Here is a 24,790-nt window from a genome sequence, read left to right as displayed (position 1 = left end):
CACATAAAGGAAGTTAATGCAGCACTCAGGTACAGGATAGAGAAAAATACAGTATCTCTGAATCGAGTGTGACACGGAGATTCTTGTAGTATTTTATTTAATTTGATAACAACACTGCACTAGCAAATAACGAAGCATTTGTGAGTTCATTTTAGGGAGGAGAAAGGTTTTTTTTCGTAATTCTGCGAAAAATTAGCGATTATTATTCAGATTTTTCTCAAACGTTCAGTCTGATTTGCTAGTACCGTATGTAGCAGGGATTGTATTGAAGGCTCATATAACACTGGTTATTGGACTCTATTTAATTGAGGTTTTTTGAGACCGTTATGCTGATATGCGTCAAATCACAGATGATTTTCTTCCAATCAATCATCAGCACATAATTACGTCCGGATTTACTGACTAAAAGCATGAATTTATGAAAAACAAAATTAATACCACTATTGATTTAGAATTTGGGCTGTCAATTGATTTGTAGCCATTTTCTACATTTTCAATACTTGTAGAAATCGAAATCGGTATGACTTTCCTTGACGCAAAGGTTTTGCGCACTCGTGGGAGCTTAAACTCGTTGCCACCCTCGTGAATAATGATGCATTCCAGCACTTTTTGCAAAGTGAGAAAGCATCTTTCGATAGTTTCAGTTTTTACATTATTAAAAGCAGTATCAACTGCTGATATCAGTCCATCGATCTGGTTTGTAGGTTGCCGATACTGTATGGACTGAATCGCGCTGAAAATTCCCAAATCCAAGATGTTGCAGTCGGGCGAGCGAGGTGGTTGGCACATCATTTGAATGTTCCAACCACCTTCTGTTCAGGCAGCAACAACCTCGCCGTGGTCCTCGTCGACATGGGGGCCAGCGTTGTCTTGCTGAACCCGGATAATAGCTTTTCTCGAACCTACTTACACAAAATAAAAAAATCAAAATGTTTAGCACATCAATATTAAAAAAATATAAAAAATTACCTGGCCATTTTTGTCGAATTGCCGGAAATACTTTTTCTCGAAGCATCCGCACGTATACTTCTCTCGACATGTTGATGTTTTTCGTAATTGGAGTCCCGGCGGCACGATTCTTGGATGTTCTTTTGGCACTAGCGCGCTCGACAATAGGCCAAATTCCAATTTTGCCATCAAAAAGTGTTTTTCTCGAAAAATCGTAGCGTGGTCTAGCCACGGCAGCTAAAAACATCACCTTGCCTATGTACCTTTTGTTCGGACATGTTCGGTATGGCAATTCCTCATCTGCTGTCAGGTAGTAACGAGAGGAGGCCTTGTACATGTTGAACCACTTCTCATCAATATGTACTACATTGTACATTGCATCAAACCGGTACAAACAACAACCTAAATTAAATATCAATAATTAAATATTAGTGAAATATAATTAAATTTAATTAAAAAAATAAAAACACTTACCAATGGGGCGATGTACTTGGGCCAGAGCCCATGTCAGCCGCTGTAGCTTGTGGGTAGCTGTCAGCGACGGCTTAACCCTCGAAATGAAACGTCGCAGTGTGTTCGCCTTCAGGTATCGATGCAACGTGGATCGAGGAATGCCGGACGCGGCTTCAAGCGCTCGCAGCGTCTGCCGCTGACACAGTGGGACGGCCGCAACGCGCTCGCCGACCTCTTTGGGGCTGAGGCGAGTAGGCCGACGCGGGTACGGCTTTCGGGGTAGCACCATTGCCGATGGATCACTGCGACGATCCCAGATGCCTCTGATAGAGGCTCTACTTAGTCGAAAAACTTTCTTGGCACGAGTGATGGTGCCGTAGAGAGACGACCTTCTTTACTTAGCGTAGTAAGGAAGATCGCCACCGCTACGCGAATTTCAGGCTTGATATCGAGAGCTCCGGTGGTGCGAGGCATGTTGGCGAGTTCGATTTTTTTAGGCTCTCCCTACTGTCACCAAGTTTTTCGTTAAAGAATGGACAAAACGGAGGATCATATGGTGGGGGTCGCTACCGGTATTGATGCGGTATTTAGAGAAAAATGTTTAAAATTGCGTGGTACACTCAATGCAGATCTCTTGCTATTAGCGTATACATGTACTGCACCACAGCACCAGCATTGGAAGCACTGGTATTGTTGTCATCTTCTCGTAATAAACTCTCTCCTTACACTCAACATATATTCACGCATTATTGGTGGATGTCTGCGTCTGCCACTACGCGATCAAATACGTAGAAAAAATGCTTGAAACGCAGAAATGAACACCACAAGGACTTGCAGTTCAACCAGTTTGATGTCAGGTAGTCGTAGAACGCAGGTTTCTCTTTGCAAAGGGCTTGGATTCCTGCAAGTAGTGGTCGAATTCACGTTCGTCATTTGTCCGTACCATAAGTGTAATTAAATTTTTCACATGCGGTTTTTCAAACGACGTGAACCCGTAGATCCTCTTGCTGGTTTCCCGATGTAAGTAGTCAATGACGTGGAAGTGACAAAGAATCACATTAGCATCCGGCAGCTCTTCCGCTAGTACGTCGATCTCCGTGAAATCTTTGTCCACAATAACCACTTTGACATCTCTCCATGCTGTGTTGTTCTCCTTAAATGCTTTGAGCGCACACTTCATGTTCAACTTTGTTTCTCCGTCGATCAAAGCGTGCTGCACAAATGCACCACTCCCAAACTTATCGGTAACCATAAAACTGAAGAGACGGTATCTGTTAGCATCACGAAAAAAAATTAGTTAGTAAATGGTGAAGATATAACCAAGTATTCATTTTTTGTGATAATATCACCAAACATCGGTAATCTTAACACTAAAAATTGAACTATAGATAGATATCATCGGTCTTCATCGGTCTCGCACCTGTTGCAATTAGTTCCATGCGTAGCATCAATGCATAGAGCCTCTGGAAACTTCCTCTCCATCCTCCTCATGTGCGCGGTCTGGAAGGTGATACAGCTTGTGAGACTTGTTGCAGGATCGCGAAAAATTCTCACTGCGTTCCCCGGTCCCTCTCCAAAGTCCTGCAACAACTGGGACACTCGAACGTGACGCATCTCAGCGATCATGTTCTCCGCATCCTTCTGTTGAAGCGGCTTGCCAGACACTTCTTTCAGGTAGCGCAAGATTTTTTGCGTTTCGAACCACCTACAAAGATTTTAAGAGTTAGAAGATACCTCAGTACACAAAATATCAGTAAAGTATGTTTCTTTTACCTTGCCACATTGTCTTGGCAACACGCTTGATCCCTGGTGATTCGATTTTGCGTGTCTCCGCATAGCAGGTATACTCTTCGGGGCCCACGCTGTGATTATGAGTCGACTGGTGCTTCGAGATTCGAACAGTGTAGACTCCTTTGTCACGGTTCAGCACGGCATTCAATCGTGCCTTGCAACCACGGACAGTATGGTTTGTGCGGTCACCTCTGCCCCGCGGCTTGAAATCCCACCCATGTGTACAGATAAACGTTCTTGCATATTACTTGAGAGTTTCGTCGTACAAATCCGGTTCTTTTCCTATACGAGCAGCACGCTTTTGAGTTTGACGATCCGGTCACGCACAGAATTACTCGTCCTGAGTCGGTATATTTGAAAAGTCTCTTTTTGGTAGCTACAGAATGCATTTTAGTTAAAAAGTGTGGTAAAAAATATTATAAGCTAATATCTTACCGGTCAAACGCCTTTCCAAACTCTTCCCACGATGCAATTCTCCCTCGAAGGTAGGTAATGCAATCTCAAGTGACGTTCTAGCCCCAGAAACTGCGTTGGTGGTCGTTTCGGGCGGCACAGGAGAAGACGTGGACGACATGGCAGCTGAAAGACACGTGTATGTTCGGGGTTCTGTAGTGTGGAACCAGCAGCACGATAGACCGGGGCGGGGACTGGGGAGGCGTGAGGGCGTAGTGTAGTCCAGCGAGACAGCGGGGCGACACTAACTGCTACCCGAAGCCTGCTTTGCGGGAGCGCCAGAAGAATGAGCGGCGCTGGACGCTCGGCTGTTCCAAAAAATTGATTTTTGAAATACCGAAGTACTGACAATACCGCGGATAGGGTAGTGATCGGTATTTGCACTTTTTGTGGACAAAAACTTGGTGATCCTAGCCACTTCCTTTTTTTATGCTGCTTTACTTCCGTGAACAAGAATTAGCTCCAAGCGCCAGTCATTTACTTAAGCCCTACCCCTTATGATTTTGCCCAATAGAATGCATTAAACAATTTGGTGTAGGACACAAAAAACCAAAATGTCAATGAATTGGTGGGACAGAGAAGTAAATCTTGTTTTACCGGAAAATGCCTAATTTTTCCTCAGCATTTTTGCCGAATACCTAACAACAGTGGTAGCACCGGTAAGCCGGTATTCTCGAGAGTTTTGTCAAGAATACCGGTTTACCGGTGATGCTACTGTTGGCAAAGTGTCAGTAATACCGGCTTACCGGCTCTCGGTACTTTTGCCAAATATATCGGCTTACCGGTGCCGTTACTGTTGAGGCGCCGATTTGGATAAAATCCGCCAGTGTTTGCACTTCACTTCACGACGGGTCAATTCTAATGGCGGCGTCGTTGAGCGGTACAAACCTGGTGCCGCTGTGTACGATCTCCGAGGGATCCGATGGCCGCGACCTCCGCCTCCACGATGTCGGCGTGGACGTTCTCCATGGAACGAAGATTTCGTCGCGGAAAGTAGCGCTCGTGGGCGTGCTCTACGTGCCCGAGGACGAGAAGGACGGCGCTTCAACCGAGCGTGGCCTGTTCCTGAGCTCCAGCGCTGTGTCGGTGCCAGAACAGGACGCCAGTATGCTGCTACTGGTGCTGCGCGGCGTATCGCTAGTTGAAGAACCATTCTGGGGCTCACTGCTGCTTGTACTGAGCTCACACGTCGTAGTGGCCAAGACCGGGCCCATATCCAACTCCAGTTTCCAGACCGCGCTGCCATTCCTATCGACCTTTGCTCAGCTACAAGTAGGTGAAACAGCAGTTGATGCAGACAGGAATGCGGCGCTGCTTAAGGAGCTGACACCGCGCTTTACGTGGGGAGCAGTGGATCTCAAGATCAAGGACATGAATGGGTGCGACTCAGCCTCAACCTACTTCGAGCAGCAGCTGGCCTCGGGATCCACAGACGCCCAACTGCTGCTGAGTGCTTTGGTCCCCACGAGAGACTGCGTGGTACTTAAATCCAACTCGTTCCAGGCCCGTGAAGAGCCGCACACATCACCTAAGCTGCTGACGCACGTGGCCGACCGATTGGAGTGCAAATCCTTATTCGGTCGTTATTTGAACGGATCACTTTTGGTGCGACTAATGAGATCATTGACACATGCAATGGCAACTCCAGACGGAGCTCCAGTGGTGCTACAACGTGTTGTGACGAACGTACTCGCTGCCCATTGGCAGGACCTAGTACAACGGGCCTTCAAGTCGTACTGCGACCTGATGCACGCGCGACTGGCAGTATACGAGCGAGCTCCTATCACGGCAGAGTATCTAGTGGATGTTACAGAGCGGAAACTGAAGGCTAATCAGTCGCAGAGCAACCAGCACTCGGCTGTCGTGGACGCTGGACAGGGAGATTACTCGGTTTTCGACGAGTTTGGTAATTTAAAGAAGCAGCAAGCGGCTGATGATGAAGGAGGAAACAGTGCGATCACATCTACGACTCCAGCACCACTGAACACAGGGCTGTTCAGCTTCTTGAAGAACAGAGCTGGCCGTGCTCTTAGCAAACAACTCTCACGCTTCCCTACGAACCGGTGGAGTACCTCGATTAGAGGTGGAGGGCAAGTAACCACTCAAGGGGACAATGGAGGACTTGGTGGTATCCTAGAGGATGCTGAGGCTGCAGAGGCTGAATTACATGGAGAATCTAACGCGACACAGGCACCTGATCTACTTCTAGCACGATGTACCGCTAGCATCACGCGCTACACGGTTCCCATGGAATACCTAAACACACCCAGTGAGGCGATGCCCGTTAATACAGCAGTGCTGGACACAGTGTACGCAGAAGGTTTGGAAGAAGTGAATGCGTTATTGAAACCATTCCTCGTGAATCTGCGTGGTCCGTCACCTTCAAACCCAGAGCTTGCCTGCTCACTGGACTTCCATGTTGGAAGGAAGAACTTGTGGGCGAAATTAGGGCGCGTGCGAAGGCGTTTCGAACGCGCGAATGAAGTATCCTCGGCTATCTTTTGTGGCGAGTTGCTTCGTTATCTCCACTCAGTTGTGCTCAGCAAGAACGAGACGGATACGGAGGCTCAGCAGCAGCAACAACTACGAGGTCGTGCTGTTTCTTCGATCATGCTCGTTGACAAGAAGAGTGGAAATGCCCCCGTCGCGCTGACACGAGTGCCGTTGGAGCTGCTGACGTACAAGAACAACCTCGAGGCGATGGTGTCGCAGTACAACTTCGTAGCGCGTGGCCCTCAGGCTGCTACTGTTCTTGCAGGCTTTTTGAGTGGGCCTGTCCGCAGCCAACTGGAGTACTTGACGCAGCAAGAATATGACCGCTTTTCGGCAGCCTGTGAGGAAAAAGAACGTCGTATTGCGGAATTGGAGGACTCACTTGAGGATAAGGAGCGTCAAGTTAAGCACATCACAAAGGCAAACGCGGAGTGGGGCCGCCAAGAACATGAGGCTGTTGCTCAGATCGAGCAGACGCATGCAGAGCAAGTGAGCTCGCTTCAGGGTGCAATTCGCAGCACTGAGACCCAGATCGCAAACGCATTAGCCGAGCAACAGGCGCTTTATCAGAGCACCATGCAGGCTACGAGACGCACGATTGACACAGTGGACAAGGTAGCAGACAAGGGTCGTGTGGTGTCTGGGTACCTGGAGCGATACGAGAAGGGTCACGTTTTCTCTTCGCGATGGCGTCAATACTTCTATGTACTCAAGCACGCAACGCTCACGTGCTACAAGTCAAAGAGTGCGTATGAGGAGCGTGGACCTCCTTTCGAACGCCCAATTAGCATCAGCGGCTACAGTGTTGTGCGGAGCCGTACCGATGAACTTAAGATCAAGCTGATCCCTCCTGAAGCGGGTCATCAAAAACTCCGCTTTCGAGCACCTGCTAGTGTTGGCCGTGAAACGTGGATGAAGCGATTCACAGAGGCCACACAGTACACCAGTCAATAAAATTGCTCCGGTCCACAGTAAAACGAATTGTAGCGACGCATAACCGTTGCGTGAAAATCAATAGTAGCTTGTGATGCGTGCTATGTCAATCGCAGCGGTTTACCCAGCGAAGAAAGGAAATCGTCAGACTCTTGAGTATCCTTGTCGCTTCTTTGAGTCTTCGTGACTGGTATGCGTTCGAACGAGAAGCATGAACGCACGGGTCCTTCAAAGAAGAAGTCGTGCACAAGAGCCTGCCACACCGAGAGCGATGTTAGAAAGAAGGACTTTGTCAATATCTTCGTTTCTTGTCACCTTTCGAGCTGAGAGTCTTTTGTTCGGATCGAGCACGAGCAGTTTGGACAACAAATCCACAGCAGAAGCTTCAGCATCAGGAAAGAGCTTGCTAAGCGGCATGGGTTCGTATACAGGGAACGACACTTTGTCAAAGTCTGGAAGCTCTCTCACACCTGGCCACTGCTGCTCGATGTCGCCTAGCACTTGAATAACTCGGAAGACCTGGTCAAGGTCGTTCTGTCCGGCAAACAACGGGGTGGGGTGGAGTAACTCGGCGAATACTGTGCCCACAGCCCACATATCCACGGCTGTTTCATAATGCCGCGAACCGAACAGCAACTCAGGTGCACGATACCAGCGGGTAGCCACTTGATGAGAATACGAACGTCCTTGCTGTCCCGTGAAAACCGTGGCTAGACCGAAATCGCTGAGTTTGAGCACTCCATCAGCACTTAAGAGCAAGTTCCCCGGCTTTATGTCTCGGTGTATTATATTGTGCTCATGGCAACAAGCAACCCCATGCAGCAGCATTCGCAGAAGACCACGGACATCAGTAGGATGCAGCGGTTCTTTTCGATTTCGCACTGCTCTAAGGAGGTCAGTAGGCATATACTCGAGCACTAGAGCAATGTAGCTACCATCAGGCACCACATCCAGCAGCTTGACGATCTAACACCGATAAAGTCGTTAGCTAAATCAAGATGCCGTACGAAATATCATTATTCGTACATTGGGATGCTGGAGTTGGCGCATGGCCTCGATCTCCTGGAACTGTGCTGCCGGTACGACAGAAAGCTGACCGTCATCACTCACTCTTAATCGCTTGATGGCTCGGATCTCGCCCGTCTCCAAGTCTTTAGCGCGATGCACCTCCCCAAAGGCTCCATTCCCGATCTTCTCCAGCAGTTCATAACGACTCGCAAGCATATTAAAGCGGCCTGATGTGACGATTCGGAAGATATGATATTTTTATGATTGACAAGACATTGATAAAGCATAAGCGACCTCAATTATCATTCCTGCATCCTCAAAAGAGAACTTGTAGAATTTCGTCTGAATGCCATCCAGCTTAAATGACTAGAAAGTAAAGAAAAAAAAAGAATACAATGCCAACGACGACGAGCTTGGTGGGTTCTTTCTTGATGCTGTCAGCTCGCTAAAATGCTCTCAATAGGCTCGTCGTCGCTATGCCTGGACACTTTGCTGACCTGTCTGTTTAATGGTTGTTCTTCCACACCAGGTATCGCGTGTCGCCCAGCTTGCGTGGACTCAGCTTGTGCTTAGCGAAGAATAGGATGGCCAGCACCATGCAGAGCGCACCCACGATGATGTACGCGATGCCGAGGAACGGGTTCCGGCCACCGAACCATGACGTCGTCGAGATTACGATCGACTTCTTGCCCTCAAACGTGCTCACCACAAAGTCTACCAAACAACACACAAAATAATCGTTAAATACTGTCTGGAACACAGCAAAATACACACAAAAACTCACTGCTGGAGACGAGGAATTCGAGCTCCGTGCCCTCTGCCAGATCTGTGTCAATGCGACCGTAAAGCTTGCGGAAACTAGGCAGACCAGCTGTACGCATCCACACAATAAAGTGCTCGTCCTGTACACCGTAGGCAGGGGCATTCGTCGTCCATGCCGTCTTGTTCGTTTGGGGCTCCTGTCCCTCGTACATGGGGATAATGTAGCGGTAACGCGGGTTCTGCCAGAGTAGCATCGTGTTGTCCGCGTCCGAAAGATCATTCAGGTCGATGTTCTTGAACTTGGTCTCCACATCCGACTTCCAGGCGATACCGGTCTGGTCCACGAGGTTCACAAGCGTCTTGCCTTCGTACGTGTCGTTCTGGTAGTACGTTCTGCCGTTGGTCACGAGCTTGTTGACCCAGAAAATGTCGTTGAACAGACTGTTGGCAATCAGACCGCACGGCATCAGCGTGTAGTCGGTCTCATTGTTACCAATGGCCGTCTCTGCGGTCGAGTTGTACTTGTACATGCCCGTACCGGTCGTGGTCAGCGGTGAGCAGTCGCTGGTACTGGCCGTGGCGTCTCCGCGAAGCTGTGCGTCACTACGGCTCTGCACGTAGCGACGGTGGTTCTGGTAGAAGTTGTCTAGCTGGTAGTACAAGTACACGGGCGCCTTCATCTCCTTCTCGATCTTAAACGTGATTCTACATCCATGTTCCTCCACGTCGAATGAGTCGCCCTCGCTCTCATCACTCAGATAGCAACCGCTTCCCTGGTCCACGATGTTAGAGGACGACGTCATGTCGTCTCCGTCATATTGAATCGAATATTCTACCACCTGCAGCAATAAATGTAAGTATTCAAGCCACATTATCTGCGATAATGATATGTAGAACGGCAGAGGCGTACATTGTCCGACTCGGTGTGAAGCACGATGCCGATGGGGATGAAGATCAGGCCCACGACGGCGAAGGTGCCGATGACCCAGTTAGGCGTGAGGATCGGTTGCCAGGCCTTAAGCTTCTGCTGCTTGAAGGGCGTGTCTAGCACGAATTAAATCAGGGTAACAAGGTTAATGAGAGTGTGGAGAAGGGGAACGAGGCTTTTGCAGCGACGCACCCTCGGGTTTCCTTGACTTCTCGTCCATGGTGGCGATGTCTCGCTCCAGGGTCTGCTTGCGTTGCAGCTGCCTTCCTCCTATGGCGCAGCTCCGGCGTCTCGGGGCAGCGCCGGCTTCCTCTTCGATGCGATGCCGCTAACAATAGGCGACGGGGGTTTCGCCGTTGTGATTGTCCCTACGCATCAGAAGCCCATGGCTTCCCAGTATCCAGTCTGGCTCGAATGGAGGACACCTATTGGCTGAAAATATGTGATTACAGCGTCAGCATTGGTAGATATTTTGGCGTCGTAATCGACCCGATCCCTAATGCATCAAAATACCATACCATTATGTGTGGTCCACACAATCTTCACACAATTCCCGCATTCGTCTGCCCAAGCAGATATATTAGACAGCGGCTATGAGCTATCGCGAGCGTGATGACCGCCGGGGCGGCACCTCGTCCAGCAGATACGGCGGCGACCGCAGTCGAGACCGCTCTCGTGACCGACCACGTGAGCGAGACTCCTACCGGCGTGATGGGCGGGATGGCGGACGTGACAGATCTCGAGACCGTGGACGTTCGGACAGGGACGCACCACGCCGCAGTGAGCCCATTAGCAACCGAGACCGTGAGCGGGACGGAGACTCGACAGCTGGAACCTCAGAGCAAGAAGAGAGTCAACCCAAGGCGACGGGAGCTTGGGACCCTGCGAAGGAGGCACTAGCCGACCCCACGTGGGCTAGAATCTACATCTCGAACCTGCCCACGGACATCACGAGCGATGAGCTTCAAGAAATGTTCGGCGCTATCGGTGTCGTCGCCCGTGAGAAGCAGAAGCGTGGGTACAAGGACCAGTGGCCGTTTAAGATCAAGATTTACACGGACGCTGACGGCCAGCCTAAGGGCGACGCCGTGCTTACGTACGAGGACTCGAACGCAGCCCGCACGGCGCCAGAATTCTTCAATGGTACGTCACCGCAATTGCAGATTCTACTAGATTTATTGTCATGTATAGGCTGACGTGTATATTGCTGGTCTGTTGCACAGGAGCGGATATCCGCGGCAAGACCATCAAGGTGGAGCTCGCCGGTAAGCCAGAACCTCCCGTAGGAGGCTGGCACGGCGGAGGTGGTGGAGGAGGTGGTCGTCGTGGCGGCTTCGGTGGACGCTATGGAGGAGGCGATAGATATGGTGGTGGCCGAGGTGGCGGGTACAGTCGATACGGAGGAGGCGGAGACCGTGATTTCCGAGACCGACCTGACCGCCGTTCACGCCCATACTGAATGCAGCAGCTCGCCGTGTCCATTAGTGCTTCTAGTGTAGCAGTCTCCATGAGCAGGTGATGTCCAAGCAGTAAAAGGTGTCAAGCATATAGATATCATCCACATAGACCCACTGCGTAGTGAGTGTTTCATGGCTTGATGGACGTCATGGTCTCAGATCAGCATTCGATTGGTGAAAATGTTAAATTTTAGCCAATCAATCATCAAGACTTCAACTCAGTTCTCTTCCGCATCCGAGATCAATCACTCTGATACTCGTCGGACCCGCATCATGGGCGTCTTCAACCTGCTAGCGCTCTCTGTGGAGACGTCGGTGCTGGGCTGGTACTTCCTGGTGCCACTGGCATCTCCCGGCGGCCACGAGCTGCTCGCGCGCGACCTTCACTCACCGCTGCAGTTCCGTCAATCGCTAGCGCTCCAAGCTCTGTTATCACTGCTGCGTTTGCTCTTCTTCGTGTACATCCGGCGTCGCAATAAGCGCGTACCGTCCACCCGTTGCTTCGTGTTCGTAGTTTCACTCATAGAGGTAGCTGGCTGCTGTCTCGGCTCGCTACAGCCTCTATTGTATCTAGATGGCCGGCAAATTGACACCTTCTCCAAGTACCGCCGCGTACCGTGGGGCGGCTTCTACGTGGCTGTACTGGGCGTCATGGCCATCTTCAGTACGTTGCTGCAGCTCGGCTACATCCTGCAACTTAATAAGAGTCGGGGGCGTCTGGCTGACGATAATCTACTACGAGACGTGATGGGCGAGACGCCACGCGCCATGTGGAGATCCAAATGGGCCACGCTGGGCAAGCAGCTAGCAGGCAGGCGTAAACCGAAAGATCCCACGTTCGAGGCCATGGTGAGGCTCTACGCGCACCAAGAAGGAGCCGTGGACCGACTTTTGGTGTCTTCAGACCGAGATGAAGCCGAGTTCGAGTTCTATTTGCCGCAACTGTGCAGCTTCTTGCTGCTGGATGCATTTGCACGCTCACCACAGTTATGTGCGATGCTACTGCGTAAATGCAGCGTGTAAGTGGGTGTTTTGCAGATGCTAGAAGCGGGAGACGAGCATTCTGACGCAGATATTGGCGCTTTATTTTGTGTTACATAGGTCCCATGTATTCGCGCACAAGATGTTGTGGTATTTGCAGTCATACTGTCTGCATAACCCAGCGTTTGCTACGGAGGCTGACTGCCAGCGTGTACAGATGCTAATTGATGACGTATCAGAGCGGGGCGTGGCACCAGCGATGGTTGTTGCATGTCCGCCAAGCCCGGTTAACTCGGAGCACCAGTCTCAGCAGCTTCGAGCGAATCGTGGATCTGAGGTATCAGCCAGTGCACAGGAAGTCGAAGCATTGTTGCCAGGCTCTCAGGATGATCACTACGATACTTTTCAGGAGAATAACGACCTGGAGCGAGGACAGGCGAGGTCTGCGATTGCTAGGGCGCCAGTCGCCACTGGTGTGGAGCCTTTTGAGCTCGAGACCGCGTTTTTGGGGTCACTGGCGAACATCTCGTCGAATTTGCGCGCTGTGGCGTACAACCGCCGCAATGATATGGTACGTCGTGTGTGTTTTATCCCATTTTTCGATTTTCTTACTCGGTGTTTGCTACGCTTTATTGTGGCAGCTTCGCACGTGGCTGCAAGACTTGGAAGCTCAGTACTTGCCTAACAACTCACTGTATCTTCCCGTAGGGAACTCGTATCACCGACTGAAGCACGTCCACGTTGACGAGAGCTTTACGTTCTCAACTCGAGAACGAGTGCCGTTTTTGCTTTGTGCCGAGGTTGTTGACTACCCATCGCCTCAAGAGGAGCGGCTCAAGCGGCGCAGCAACAGCGTGTTCAACGGCAGACGCTTCACACTCAGTTTGTGGGATTCTGCTAGTACTCAAGACCTGACAACAGCATCCACACCTGCTGAGCGCACACCATTGATGTCCCCTGATGCTGCCAAACTGGGGTTCTGGAGTGAATCACGCACGCCTAGCAGCCCAACAAGACTTCGCTCATTCTCACACCACATCTCGAATAAAATGGTGCAGCCGACAGAGCTGCTGCACGGCCTGATTGACTCGCTGGTCGGTAAAACTCCAGGCGGGAAGAATCTCGACCCCAAGAGTGTGGCTTTACTGAGTAAGGGTGACGACGAATGTGGTGAGGACACACCCAAGCGATTCCGTGAGTTGCCAGAAAGAAGTCAGAGCCAGCCTTTTTTTAAGAGTGGAGCGTTCCCTAAGCGAGGCTTGACAGTCGACACAAGTGCATCGGGGCTTCGACCTACGCTTTCGGCCCAGACGGTCCCTGCGTCCATCGTACCGGTCACGACAGACGTCGATGACATTGATTCTGCTAGCAGTGCGAGCGGCCCGTGGTCACCCAAGTCGGATACGGTGATGTCGCCTCAGTCCGAGACTTCAGCGAGTTCTCCGCATCACCTTGCGCGATTTGACAGTACTGATCGGTTCTTGCAGGACTTGTCGGAGCGTGACTCGAAGCTCGAGGAGGAAGAAGCTGAGACCAGTGATCCCTCTTTGGAATCCCGTAACCAATCTGGCGAGCCACCCTGCGTCATATTTAAGGAGCGTTGGGCCGACAAGGAACGCCGAATTCAAGCGACATCTCCGTACGGAAAACTACCGGGCTGGAGATTGCTGCCTGTGATCGTTAAAAGCGACGATGATCTCCGTCAGGAACAGTTGGCTTTGCAATTGATTCATCAGTTTGCCAAGGTGTTTGAAGAATTTAAAGTACCCGTCTTCATCCGGCCGTACGATGTGATCGCCATCTCCGCCACCTCCGGACTCGTGGAGGCTATCTCGGACACGATCTCTATCGATTCGTTGAAGCGCAACGACCGTGAGTTCACGACGCTATTGGACTTTTTTACCAGACATTTCGGTGATCCGAGCACGCCCGAGTTCCGTAAGGCCCGAGCCAACTTCGTAAGCAGCATGGCTGGGTACGCGATCGTGTGTTATCTTCTTCAGATTAAGGACCGCCACAACGGCAACATTCTGCTGGATGCTGAGGGCCACATTATCCATATCGACTTCGGCTTTATCCTGTCCAACAACCCGGGCAACATGGCCTTCGAGCAGGCACCATTCAAGCTCACGGCCGATTTTGTGGAGCTCATGGGCGGTCCTCGTTCTGCGCACTTCCGACGGTTCCGATCTCTTTGTGTGCGGTCGTTCCTTGTGGCTCGGAAGTATCGCCACCGATTCGTGTTACTCGTGGAGATGATGTTGCACGGTAACGAACACTTACCGTGTTTTGCTGGAGACCCCAAGGGCACAGTCTAACGTCTTGCCGCTCGGTTCCAGCCAGATTTGGACATTAACTCTTGCGAGGACTTCGTGCACGAGCTTATCGACGCGTCTCTGGACAACTGGCGTACACGCTGGTACGACAAGTACCAGCGCTGGATCGTTGGCGTTTTCTAAGCGGAACTTCGGACATTCCGCTCGAGAAAAAGATCAAGAAAGAACTAGAACTGCTAGCTATAAGCCCGGCTGCCGGTACGTCCAATTCAGACCACTTTGTATCGATGAAACGACGCGTCTGTTGCTTCAGGACACTCGTCCGTGCCCGTCGTCTTGCAGTATGATGGAACCGAACATGACACAGAGGGCTCGAGCCGAGTACAAGAAGAAGATTAAAGCGGCAAAGCGCAAGCTCGAGTCTGGATGGAAACCTGGTCGATCGAAGCGTCGAAAGCAGAAAGCTGTTGTTATGATTCAACGCGCATACAGGTCGCACTTGCTACGTCAGGCCTTCCAACGTTCTCGACACAACGTGCGCTTCACGTTCTCATCATTGCAAGCGTTTGGCCATGCTCGAAGTCGCCAGCATTGGCGTAATGTGGATTTGAGGAGAATGTCGCGCGAGGAACTGAGGCTTCTAGCATTGACGCTCAATTTACCGTCTACAGGTAAGAAAGTGCTGCTGATATGTCGGATACAGCGCTGGGTGGACTTGCACGTGTTGGGCAGCGATATGGCCACGCAGGCTGCTGCTCGAGCGCTCGAGAACCGTCGCAAAGCTCAAGGAAGCGTCTACTTTAGTGAGGCGCATCCTGGCGCGGATCTCGTTGACATCCGTCCATTGCGAGGTCATCACATCACGAGCATCGCAGCGGTACGCCAACATCAGCTTTACTCTCAATGATACTCTAATCCTGACAAACGAGGTGCTGGTAGGGCGCTGAATCGGATGCGGTGTACGCGCTAGATGAGGCTCGAGGTGCTGCCTGGCTGTGTCGGACAGGAGGGTTAGCATCACAGGTTGGGCTGTGCAGTCACGTTCATCGACGCGATGAGTTTGAACTTACACCGAGGGAAAGTCACTGGCTGGCCACACCGGTCTTCTTACATACGCTACGAAGTGAGCATGTGGAACGTGTGTATGTAGCACGAGGCCATGCAATGGCACTGGCCAAGGCTGGCGAACTGTTCAGCTGGGGCGAAAATGCACACGGAGCGTTAGGTTTTCCAGCCGAGAGCGCAGCGCAGGTAGCTCGAAACCGTGCGACGGTGGTCGGCACACTCTCTAACTACCTGGCTGTAGCTGCTGCTGTAGGAGGACACCATAGTATTGCTGTTTGTGACCACGTTGCAGGCCACGATGGAGTAGTTTTCTGCTGGGGCAGCAATTCGCACGGCCAGCTCGGAATTATCCCATCAAGCTCCAGTAAACCGGCTGAGGGACCAGCCAAGCCTTCACCAACCACGTTTCCTCGTCCAGCCGTGATGCACCAGGTACCAGCACTTCGCTCCGTTTCCGTTCGCCAGGTGGCTTGTGGGGTGCTGCACTCGTTGGCTTTAACTTCAGACGGCAAGGTGTTCTCCTGGGGATGTAGTGATGGGGGACGATTGGGCCTAGGGCGACATATCAAGCGAAGTAGCGACGTCAACGAACCTGCTCTAGTGAATGGAATGCTCGCAAACCTTGTCACTCTTTCCATTGCTTGTGGAGCGTGGCATAGTGCGTGTATCGCAGCAGAACCTTCCCATGTCGGCAGCGGCGCTGGTCGAGTGTTTACGTGGGGTACAGGTGTATATGGCCAACTTGGCGTTGGGAAAGCTCAAGTCACTTACGAACCGCAGCCCGTGCGTTTACCACCGCGAGAACTCAACGATGAAGTGCTCGCTACACATATCGCATGCGGGACACACCACACGGCTGCGTTAACAGTTGATAACCGGATCTTCACCTGGGGTAGCACGCGTGCATTTAATGGCGTCCCGACCGAATTGCGCTTATCTGGTGGCGAGCGCTTTGGACGCGTTGCCTCACTCGCTTGTGGGCGCACTTTCACGGTATTCAACACGGTTTCTCGAGACTCTGCCAGCTACGAGTGGCCTGAAGTGCCGCGTCTTTGGCGCGATAAACCTGTCATCATTCCGCGCCTGGATCTGTCGAGAGTTCCGACATTACCGCTGTGCGCATCCAACCCGTTGCCTCCGTTTAGCAAAGGTACCAAAGTCGTGAAATCATCCAGCGAACTCCCGCCTGCTGTGCGTCTTGAGCCATTCGCTGACCGGCGCGCGCGAGAAGAGGAAGAACTTCGTGAAGCCAAACGCATTGACGACATTGATATCGAGGCAATTGTTCACCCTTTGTGTCGACTATGTTGGCGTTGCGATGGTTTTCAACCGTCTCCACTGCGTTTGTGGATGTGTCGTAATTGTGCACATGAACGTCAACTCCACGGCGGGAGAAAGCTTGGAGTTCGTATGGGAGAATACGAAGCTGTACGCAAGCTTCAGTGTCTCTTTCGTGCGCGACGAGCTCGACGTGTACTGCAACGTGCTCGTGAACAGAGATACCAGAGAATCTTCAGTATACCACACAACGAGTTCTTCTATTACAACCTATGGCAAGGCAAGAAGTCATGGACTCGACCAACTGAAATCAGTGAAGAGTTTGAAGTTCCTATCCGTGATCCGGATGCTTCACCGCGGATACCACCTCCACTTACACCTCTCGAGGCAGCTATTAAGTTACAAGCTGCTTGGCGAGGTCTTCAAGCTCGTCGTTTGACCTTGAACTTGCTGCGGGATCGATACGAGAAGCACTTCGATTTGGAGAAAGAACGTGTGTATCATGTGCGAAAACTGGTAAGCAAGAAGGAGCCTCTGTCCAAGTTGTGGGATCCCCCGGCACTGCTCCGCAAACGCTACGATCTGGGCGATCCTATAGAGATCCAGCGGCTAGCCAGGTTCGCTAACATGACTCGTGACGAAGCTGCGCGGATCGTACAGCGTGCGTACCGATGTCATCGAGGTCGTGAGTTTATGCGTCGTATACTGCGCTCACGTATCAAGAAACTCTGGGATGCCACGACGGGGAGGTACTATTACTACAACGCCGCCACCAAGGAATCGTCGTGGGAGAAACCCCGACTTCTGCTTAATGATGCTGACGATGATCTTGGCCCAAAGGTTGGACGTCACCTAGAACCAACTCACGGACGACGACGAGTCGCAGTCGCGTTGAGACCGGAGAAATTCCACAACGAGGAGGCTGCTGCACGCACGATTCAAGCGCTGTATCGACGATTCGCAACGCGGAAGAAGCTACTCGAGATAATTACTCGTCGATATCGTAAAATGCTGGATCCGGTGTCGGGTCAACCATACTACTACGACAGTGTATCCGGCACAGCAACCTGGTTCAAACCTGCAGTGTTTGGCGACTATGATCTCGATCTCTTCAATGACTCGACTGTATCTCCCTCTGGAAGAAGAGAAAGCACGCTTGTGGCTCCTCAATCGTCAACCTTGTACGCTGTCAGCAAGTTGCCACGCATCAGTGAGCGAGCTCGTCTCAAGCGACATAAGCGAAGACTACAGCGCTTACGGCAAATGTCACGCGACGAAGCTGCTTCACGTTTGCAACGAGTGTGGAGAACCCGTCGCGCCAAAGACGAGCTGCGTGAATTGCTGTTCGACGCGTACGAGAAGATTTACGACCCCACCACTGAGCATTTCTACTACTACAACCGCAAGACTGGTATCGCAAAGTGGGAAAAGCCCGCTCTCCTCGTAGGCGACGGTCGTGACATCAAAGAAACTAAAATCATCAGAAGGCGACGCTCACATACAGTCACAGCGCCTCATGAAGCCAAACAGGTCCTGTTCACGTTCTTGCGCTGTGCCGTCGCACGTCTTGAGCTTCATCGTCTTCTACAAGACCGCATCCAGAAAGTTTTTGACCCCAACTCACAACAGTACTATTATTTTGATAAACTTACCGGCCAGTCCTCGTGGAAAAAGCCTGTGACGCTCAAAGGATACGATCTGTCTCCAGTGTAAAAAAAAAATCTTGGAGTTACGGGACGGGTTGGCAGGAGTAATGCAACAGCGTTCCAGAGGGTAAACGCACAAACGTGCCGACGCCAAGCTTCTTGCCACAGGATTGACAGCTCTGAGACGACCACACTGTGACTGAGCCTTTGCGCTTCGTAGAGAGCTGCTCTCGAACTTTAAAGTTCTCCATCTTTGATAGTTGTTTCTTCACTTGTCCGTTGCGGAAACGCTCGACCTGGCGCTCAATAACACGACGGAAGAAGCCAGCCAATGGTGCCGTGGGAACATCAGCTGGTAAGAGCTCTAGAGCAGTGGACACGTCGATACGCTCCGCATACTTGTTCAACACGTTGATTGCTGCGTTCACTGCCTCACTTTGCAAACCAGAGCTGGAAGACCGGTAAGGTTTCGGTGGTGAGCCAACGGCCGCTGACGCCGGGCGTAAATAAATCTTCAGCAGTGTTGAGTAGATAGAAGAATCGGCTGCCTTGGACTCGTAGCAGCGGTTACAATACGCCTCGGCTAGAGCAGCGTCCTTCAACTCCAGAGCGTACAACTGAAGTACTTCTAGGTGACGTCCGAGCTTCGATAGTAGCGCAGCGTGTTCGTCCACCATTTCAGTTGGAGTACGACTCAGCATACGCTCAGGATGGAAGACAGCGCCGGGAAACTCAAGGAATTCGAGCAGTTTGCGACGAAAAAGCCCCGCCATGCCACGTTGGGATCCAACACGACTCGTAAGACGTTGGTTCTGTGTTTGGATCGAATCGAGCAGCAGATACACCACTTCGTCATGCAACCGCGGCGTTAATTGGCACGTTCCTGCATAAATAACCTGTGTAAGATACTCGACCGCCAGCATTTGGCTGCTGGTCAATGGCAACATCGACTTCGATGTGTTTTCTTCAACACCTTCGCTTCCCAGTTGCGTTACATCTGGGCTGGAGGCAATAGAGCAACTCTTTAAATGCTGAAGTACTGCACCAGGGTCGATGTCCTTCTTGGAGTCAAGAACTTCACGCTGTGTAAAGATCGTGAGACCCAAAGCAGGATTTACAGACAAGACCCGTCGCGAGAATTCAAATACCAGTTCAGCATGCTTCCTGCCCAGCACTCGAAGATACTGTGCAATAAGAACCATGTAGTTGTGCGATGACTGCAGGTCTCCTGTGTCTTCGCTTTGTTCAGCAGCCGACGCTGCACTACGTTCCAGATCCTCCAAGAGCTCAAGGGCCTTACGGTGCAACTTTCGCGCAGAGTAAAATGCCAGAAGAGCCTTGAAACGTCGGTGAGCTCGCAGAAAAATCTCCGCCTCGCCGATCTCGCACCAATTCTGGCCAGTGACCACATCTAGCAGTGCACGCTTCGCTCTCTCCTCGTACTCTGCTTTTTCAGCCACCACGACGAGACACTTGACCAGCATGGTGTCAATCAGTTCCAACGCACTCTCATCACTAGGACCAAGACCTTGCTGCATGTAAATCCCGATAGAAGATGATTCCTCTTCGCGAAGCAAATAAGCAGTTCGCTTACGACGCAGGAACCCAATGAGAGCGAGCAGGCTCTCCACTAACTCGTCACCTTCCAATGTCATGTTCTTGTTATTGTTGCTGTCCTTGCGTAATGCGCTGGCCTTTCGAGGCAGGAGATTGCGGGGGAATAACAGCAGTACTTCCATCACGTCGATTTCACTCTCGAAAAAGTAGTTCATGGCTCCTAGTCTGCTACCAGATCGGAACAGGTCAAAGCCATAGTCAGCATACAGTTTCCGTTGGTCAGCGTCACTCAGCGGACTCTCCTCTGGACAAAGCTTGCAGAGCGCCACCGCATCTTCTAGACGGCGATTCCCCATCGACGCAGCGACTTGCTGTGCAACCGGTAGCATTTGATGCGTCTGAACGTTAAACAGCGGCGATACAGTGAACAAAGTCGCAGGCCGATCATCCCTAAACTGCGAGGTGTTCGAGTAAGAATCTCCCACATTAGCCGACGCCACGTTGATAGCAGCACAGACGCCGTAAGGAGCTTTGACTGGGATAGTCTGTACCATTTGCAGCGACCCAAAGTTGTACACTGATATCTGTTCCGTTTGGTCTAGTAGGAGGAATGGATGATGGTAATAAGCGCCACGTGGGGACGCGTTGTAGGCCATTTTCCTCTCCACTTTGACGCACAATTGGCTAGTCGACATATCGAGCGCTTTTCCCGCAGTGGCGTCCAGTTTTCTGTCTTCAAAAGCTCCATACACGTCCTCATCATCGTCCTCCGCGTTGTTCTCTTCATCGATTGTTAAGATCACTGCGTGGTGTTTGCCACACAGTAGCAAGTCCATCACGTGTTGCCGTCGGCGTGCTAAGAAGCGACTGGGTAGTGCCAATGCGTCACACACGCAGACGGATCCTTCCAGAGCCTTATTAACCTGTTCCATCGCGTCTGTACCGACATTCAACGTCCGACCACTGTCCAGATTGAGCACGGCCCATTGTTTTTTGCCCTGGACGAACACGTGACTCTCACTGAGCACCACAAGCTGCTGCACCGGCACCAGAGACAGCGGCAGTTCGTGATGCGCGCGTGGATCCAATATTCGATTTACGGTCCAGTCAAATACCTTCAGAGCGTTGGTTTTAAGCAGTACGCACAACGTCTTGACCTCTTCATGGGCGGCAAAGAGCACGGCACCCTTGGTATCGTCTCGGTCAAGCAACTGCGGATCGCTTTGTAGCGGCAGGTCCACGAGCTTCAAGCGGTTGTCAGCCAACGTGACGAAGACTCCCCAGCGGTCCAGGAAGACACAGCATGGGTGGAACAACCGCTTGTAGTCCGTCTGCCAACGCAGGACGCCCGCGCGTCCGTCAGATACGTACCTGCGCAATGTTCCATCCGACGACCCGACGAAGAGAAGAGGGGACAAGTCGCCCCGGACACGCAAGCTGCAGAGCAAACGCTCGGTCTGATTCGGCCGCTTCGGCGGACCCTCCACCTCCACGGTGGCGCCGACCGCGTACGCCGTGGCAGGCGAAAGATCCGAGCTCATCAAAGGAATTCTGAATTTTTGATGTGGGTGAAAAGATCATCGTTTCAGTTAAGTGTTAGAAACGGTTAAAATGCCTAGCGTTACTTTGCACTACTTTAAGTCGATCGCAAAGTAACGCATCACAAACCGGCCGCGTCGATGTATGGGATTTTTTACTAAGGGGCATACTGAAACCAAGATGCGGGTCCCCGAAAAAAATAGTTCGCCTGTCGACACTTAACGGGTACTTAACCAGTGTGCCTCTCGTAAAAAGCATTTTTTCTGTAAAAAAAACATTTGCTTTTTTGTCGAAAACAATTTCTTTTCTATGCGTTTGCCTTAACAGTCACATTTCGGTGGTCGATCAAGTGCTTGGATACTTTTATCCAAAGATCCTTTCAGACGATGATAATGGCGGCGATACATGGAGTCGTTTGGGTATTATACGCGCTACTAGTGCTCCCCTCCGTACAAGTTTCAGATGCAGCGTGTGCCAACTCGTGCTCTGGTCACGGTCGATGCGGCTCCTCTAAGTGCGGATTTATTGAAATTGGTTTTCTTGGATTCAACTCATTTGTCCTGCGCTGTCGAATGCAGTCAATGCACGTGTGACGCCGACTGGGCCTTGGCACCCGACTGTTCTATGCGGAAATGCCCCACTGGTGTGGCCTGGACGGATAAGGCGAAGACGGCCAACGTGGCCCATGCAATGGCCGAGTGCTCTAATCGCGGAGTGTGCGATTACTCCAAGGTGCGCCCCTGTCGTAGACTTGTATAGGACTAAAAGGTTAACGTGAGTTGTGTGTAGGGAGAATGCACGTGCTTCAATGGATATACAGGAGCTGCCTGTCAACGACGTGCGTTAAACGCTATGGAGTTGAAATGTTATCTAGATTTTAATCGTTAATTGTACTGTGTGGCGTGCAGTTCGTTGCCCATCAGATTGTTCAGGTCACGGATTGTGCTACTCATCAGCAACGTTAGCGCTGCAATATGGCCCGGACTCACTGCCCAGCGTTGCTGGAGACGGTGTCGGACCAGTGTACTCCAATTGGGAGAAGAATAGCATGTCGAGTTGTATGTGTGACATGGGCTACACTGGACCAGACTGTTCTCAGAGTAAGTTGCAAACGTATTACAATCTCAACAACGGTCGATGACATCCTATGTGTTGTTCACAGTTATGTGCGCGAAGAACGATGACCCGCTCACTACTGGCCAAGGATTCCGAACCATTCAGATTCAAGTCGGCGCAGACGCAACCACTAATCTTGCACTAGCAGGCTCGATTCGAGTCCATTTTCTTGGAGATGTTGCAGTTTTCAGTGCCGTCGCAGTAGCAGATGCAACTCATGAACAGGCGTGCGCGCAAGCATTTCAGAGTATGCGCACTGTGTTGTCAGCTACTTGCAGCATCACAAGTGTGGATCCGGTGACTGCAGGGGCAACTTACACGGTGACTTTCAAGGAGTGGGTGCATCTGGGAGGAGAAAACAATTTGCTCTATCACGATGGAAACCCCCCTTTATCAAGCTTCTCATGTGATCTGACCAAAGTGACAAGCCTTAACTCCCCTACTTGTGCTGTCAGTGATGTCACGGCCACTAACGTTGTCGGTAAGCATTCCCCGTTTCAATGTTGTGTGTGTTTTTTTAAGCTAATCGATATTCTGGTTGTGTCTTTTAGAGCACGTGTATTGCTCCAACCGTGGTCTTTGTGACTTTACTACAGGTCAATGTGTATGTTACGCCGACTTTAAAGGCCTGGATTGCAATCAACCTTCTAACGTTCCAGACAGTATCGATGACAACGATGGCTTTATCATCAATCCTATGGGACTCACGTACACGGGTACCGTGCTACATCTGAAAACGGCGAAAGGTTCTCAAGCAGACTTCTACTTTATGAAGATTGGGTCTTCCACGCTACCGATTTTAACCATGGACGGTATGGGCGATACGAAGCTCCTGAATGGAGATTTCGAGCTGTCGACGGGCTCCTTGACGATAACTACTGTCGCCCAGACTTCAACGGCCGCGGATATTGCGAACACGCACACTACATTTACAGGGACAGCATTGAAAGTCCGAACTACTAGAGCATCGAATACTGCTTTTAAGCTACTGGAAGCGATGACTGGGGATACAACCACCGTCGTCGAGATTCGAGGGGACGGTCTGACCACCATTTACACCGGCGGTTTGTACGTTGTGACGGGAGGAGGAACCATCTCACACACTTTGAATGGACCAAGTCTTACCGTCACCAATTCGTATGGTTCGTTTAGTAACTCACTTCTCAAGCTCAGTACCTCCCGAGCGAGTCTCTTTCCGACGGCAACTGATTTCGTGTTGATCGAGGCTACTGCGAACAGCGTCCCAGCGTTCACTGTTGAGGCCTCTGGAAGAACTACAATTGCTAACGGAGGACTTATCGTGAATGGTTTAGGAGGAGCACAGATTTCTAACTCGGATCCCGCAGCTTCTGCGCTCGTTGTGAGCGCTACGGGAACAAGTTTTGCTGACGATGCTGTCGCCATTAAGACGTTTTCTGGTGTGGCTCATAATATGATGAAGGTCACGACAAAAGTCGGTAGCAATACAGCTATCGCCTTGTTTACTATCAGCAACTCCGGACTTACAACTATTACTCAAGGAGGGCTGTATGTCATGGCGGGAGGGGCTACAATTGATACTGGTGGACTGCATGTAGGGTATGGTGGCGCGACTATCGACTACGGAGGCCTGCTCGTTAAGAATGGAGGAGGAACTATTGAGTTGGGGGGACTGAATGTGATTGATGGCGGTGGTAAAATTGCGTCGACTATGGCTGTATCAGACATCCTCGCGATCGAGGCTACGTCTGCTTCATTCTCCAACAATGCCAGGGTATTATACATCAATTCAAAATCTGCGGTAGCTCCTTCCACTAGCATGCATTACCTCGTCGAAGCAACTGTAGGTGCATCAGCCACTTCCGTCTTCACGCTGGACGCGACCGGATTAACAACAATTGCAGGCCAAGGGAGCGGTGGCGCCAGTATCTCGGATAACGCTGCCGCCACCGATACGCTCAAAGTTTCCAGCAGAATCTCCACAGGCTTCACGGGAACGCTGTTGTCCTTGAACGCAGTGTCCACCACCAAGCTGTACACGCTGATCGACGCCAAGTCGAGTGGTACTTCGCGATTTAAAGTCGCTGCAAGCGGGTTAACCACGATTGTTGGCAGTGGCAGCGGCGG

At 51.2% G+C, this 24,790-nt stretch overlaps 10 protein-coding genes across 12 annotated transcripts in view; 5 read left to right on the top strand and 5 right to left on the bottom strand.

Annotated features, from left to right (window-relative positions):
* Window positions 1-816: 816 nt before the first annotated feature.
* PPTG_09294 (hypothetical protein) lies at window positions 817-1,690 on the bottom strand (the record flags this gene model as incomplete). Its single annotated transcript, XM_008904190.1, has 3 exons — window positions 817-902; window positions 970-1,350; window positions 1,423-1,690. The coding sequence occupies 3 exons, from the start codon at window positions 1,688-1,690 to the stop codon at window positions 817-819; spliced, it is 735 nt and encodes a 244-aa protein (XP_008902438.1).
* Window positions 1,691-2,254: 564 nt separating this feature from the next.
* PPTG_22493 (hypothetical protein) lies at window positions 2,255-3,766 on the bottom strand (the record flags this gene model as incomplete). Its single annotated transcript, XM_008904345.1, has 5 exons — window positions 2,255-2,672; window positions 2,822-3,106; window positions 3,183-3,394; window positions 3,459-3,568; window positions 3,628-3,766. 5 exons carry the CDS (start codon window positions 3,764-3,766, stop codon window positions 2,255-2,257), a joined length of 1,164 nt encoding a protein of 387 aa, XP_008902593.1.
* A 686-nt stretch (window positions 3,767-4,452) lies between these two features.
* PPTG_09293 (hypothetical protein) lies at window positions 4,453-8,483 on the top strand. Its single transcript, XM_008904189.1, has one exon. The coding sequence runs from the start codon at window positions 4,507-4,509 to the stop codon at window positions 7,090-7,092; it is 2,586 nt and encodes an 861-aa protein (XP_008902437.1). The 5' UTR covers window positions 4,453-4,506; the 3' UTR covers window positions 7,093-8,483.
* PPTG_09292 (CMGC/CDK protein kinase) lies at window positions 7,066-8,295 on the bottom strand (the record flags this gene model as incomplete). Its single annotated transcript, XM_008904188.1, has 3 exons — window positions 7,066-7,325; window positions 7,387-8,037; window positions 8,098-8,295. 3 exons carry the CDS (start codon window positions 8,293-8,295, stop codon window positions 7,173-7,175), a joined length of 1,002 nt encoding a protein of 333 aa, XP_008902436.1. The 3' UTR covers window positions 7,066-7,172.
* Window positions 8,484-8,584: 101 nt separating the features above from the next.
* Window positions 8,585-9,989, bottom strand: PPTG_09291 (hypothetical protein; the record flags this gene model as incomplete). The annotated part of the gene is made up of 4 exons (XM_008904187.1): window positions 8,585-8,793; window positions 8,864-9,680; window positions 9,752-9,885; window positions 9,962-9,989. The coding sequence occupies 4 exons, from the start codon at window positions 9,987-9,989 to the stop codon at window positions 8,585-8,587; spliced, it is 1,188 nt and encodes a 395-aa protein (XP_008902435.1).
* Window positions 9,990-10,322: 333 nt separating this feature from the next.
* On the top strand, window positions 10,323-11,473 carry PPTG_09290 (hypothetical protein). Its single transcript, XM_008904186.1, has 2 exons — window positions 10,323-10,912; window positions 10,993-11,473. Exons 1-2 carry the CDS (start codon window positions 10,363-10,365, stop codon window positions 11,226-11,228), a joined length of 786 nt encoding a protein of 261 aa, XP_008902434.1. The 5' UTR covers window positions 10,323-10,362; the 3' UTR covers window positions 11,229-11,473.
* Window positions 11,474-11,499: 26 nt separating this feature from the next.
* PPTG_09289 (hypothetical protein) lies at window positions 11,500-14,525 on the top strand (the record flags this gene model as incomplete). Its single annotated transcript, XM_008904185.1, has 3 exons — window positions 11,500-12,245; window positions 12,328-12,778; window positions 12,849-14,525. The coding sequence occupies 3 exons, from the start codon at window positions 11,500-11,502 to the stop codon at window positions 14,523-14,525; spliced, it is 2,874 nt and encodes a 957-aa protein (XP_008902433.1).
* Window positions 12,715-21,591, bottom strand: PPTG_09287 (hypothetical protein). 3 transcript variants are annotated; one of them, XM_008904182.1, is made up of 3 exons: window positions 18,479-21,581; window positions 15,554-18,410; window positions 12,715-15,476 (listed from the first exon to the last, which is right to left on the bottom strand). In XM_008904182.1, the coding sequence occupies exon 1, from the start codon at window positions 21,568-21,570 to the stop codon at window positions 18,556-18,558; it is 3,015 nt and encodes a 1,004-aa protein (XP_008902430.1). In that variant the 5' UTR covers window positions 21,571-21,581; the 3' UTR covers window positions 12,715-15,476; window positions 15,554-18,410; window positions 18,479-18,555. The 3 variants fall into 3 exon arrangements, with proteins under 3 accessions (XP_008902430.1, XP_008902429.1, XP_008902431.1); XM_008904181.1 differs by having other exon boundaries at window positions 15,554-21,591; XM_008904183.1 differs by having other exon boundaries at window positions 12,715-18,410.
* Window positions 14,827-18,539, top strand: PPTG_09288 (hypothetical protein; the record flags this gene model as incomplete). The annotated part of the gene is made up of 2 exons (XM_008904184.1): window positions 14,827-15,360; window positions 15,423-18,539. 2 exons carry the CDS (start codon window positions 14,827-14,829, stop codon window positions 18,537-18,539), a joined length of 3,651 nt encoding a protein of 1,216 aa, XP_008902432.1.
* Window positions 21,592-21,950: 359 nt separating the features above from the next.
* Window positions 21,951-24,790, top strand: part of PPTG_22492 (hypothetical protein) — a gene marked incomplete at its 3' end in the record, with an annotated part of 3,370 nt that continues 530 nt past the window's right edge. Inside the window, exons 1-6 of the mRNA XM_008904344.1 lie at window positions 21,951-22,082; window positions 22,147-22,300; window positions 22,358-22,406; window positions 22,477-22,668; window positions 22,731-23,165; window positions 23,236-24,790. Coding sequence (XP_008902592.1) covers window positions 21,955-22,082; window positions 22,147-22,300; window positions 22,358-22,406; window positions 22,477-22,668; window positions 22,731-23,165; window positions 23,236-24,790 — 2,513 coding nt within the window. The 5' untranslated portion in view covers window positions 21,951-21,954. The remainder of the gene's footprint in view (window positions 22,083-22,146; window positions 22,301-22,357; window positions 22,407-22,476; window positions 22,669-22,730; window positions 23,166-23,235) is intronic.

This window comes from Phytophthora parasitica (assembly GCF_000247585.1).
Source record: "Phytophthora parasitica INRA-310 unplaced genomic scaffold supercont2.17, whole genome shotgun sequence".
Lineage (NCBI taxonomy): Eukaryota > Oomycota > Peronosporomycetes > Peronosporales > Peronosporaceae > Phytophthora > Phytophthora nicotianae.
This window is presented reverse-complemented; position numbering and strand designations above follow the sequence as displayed.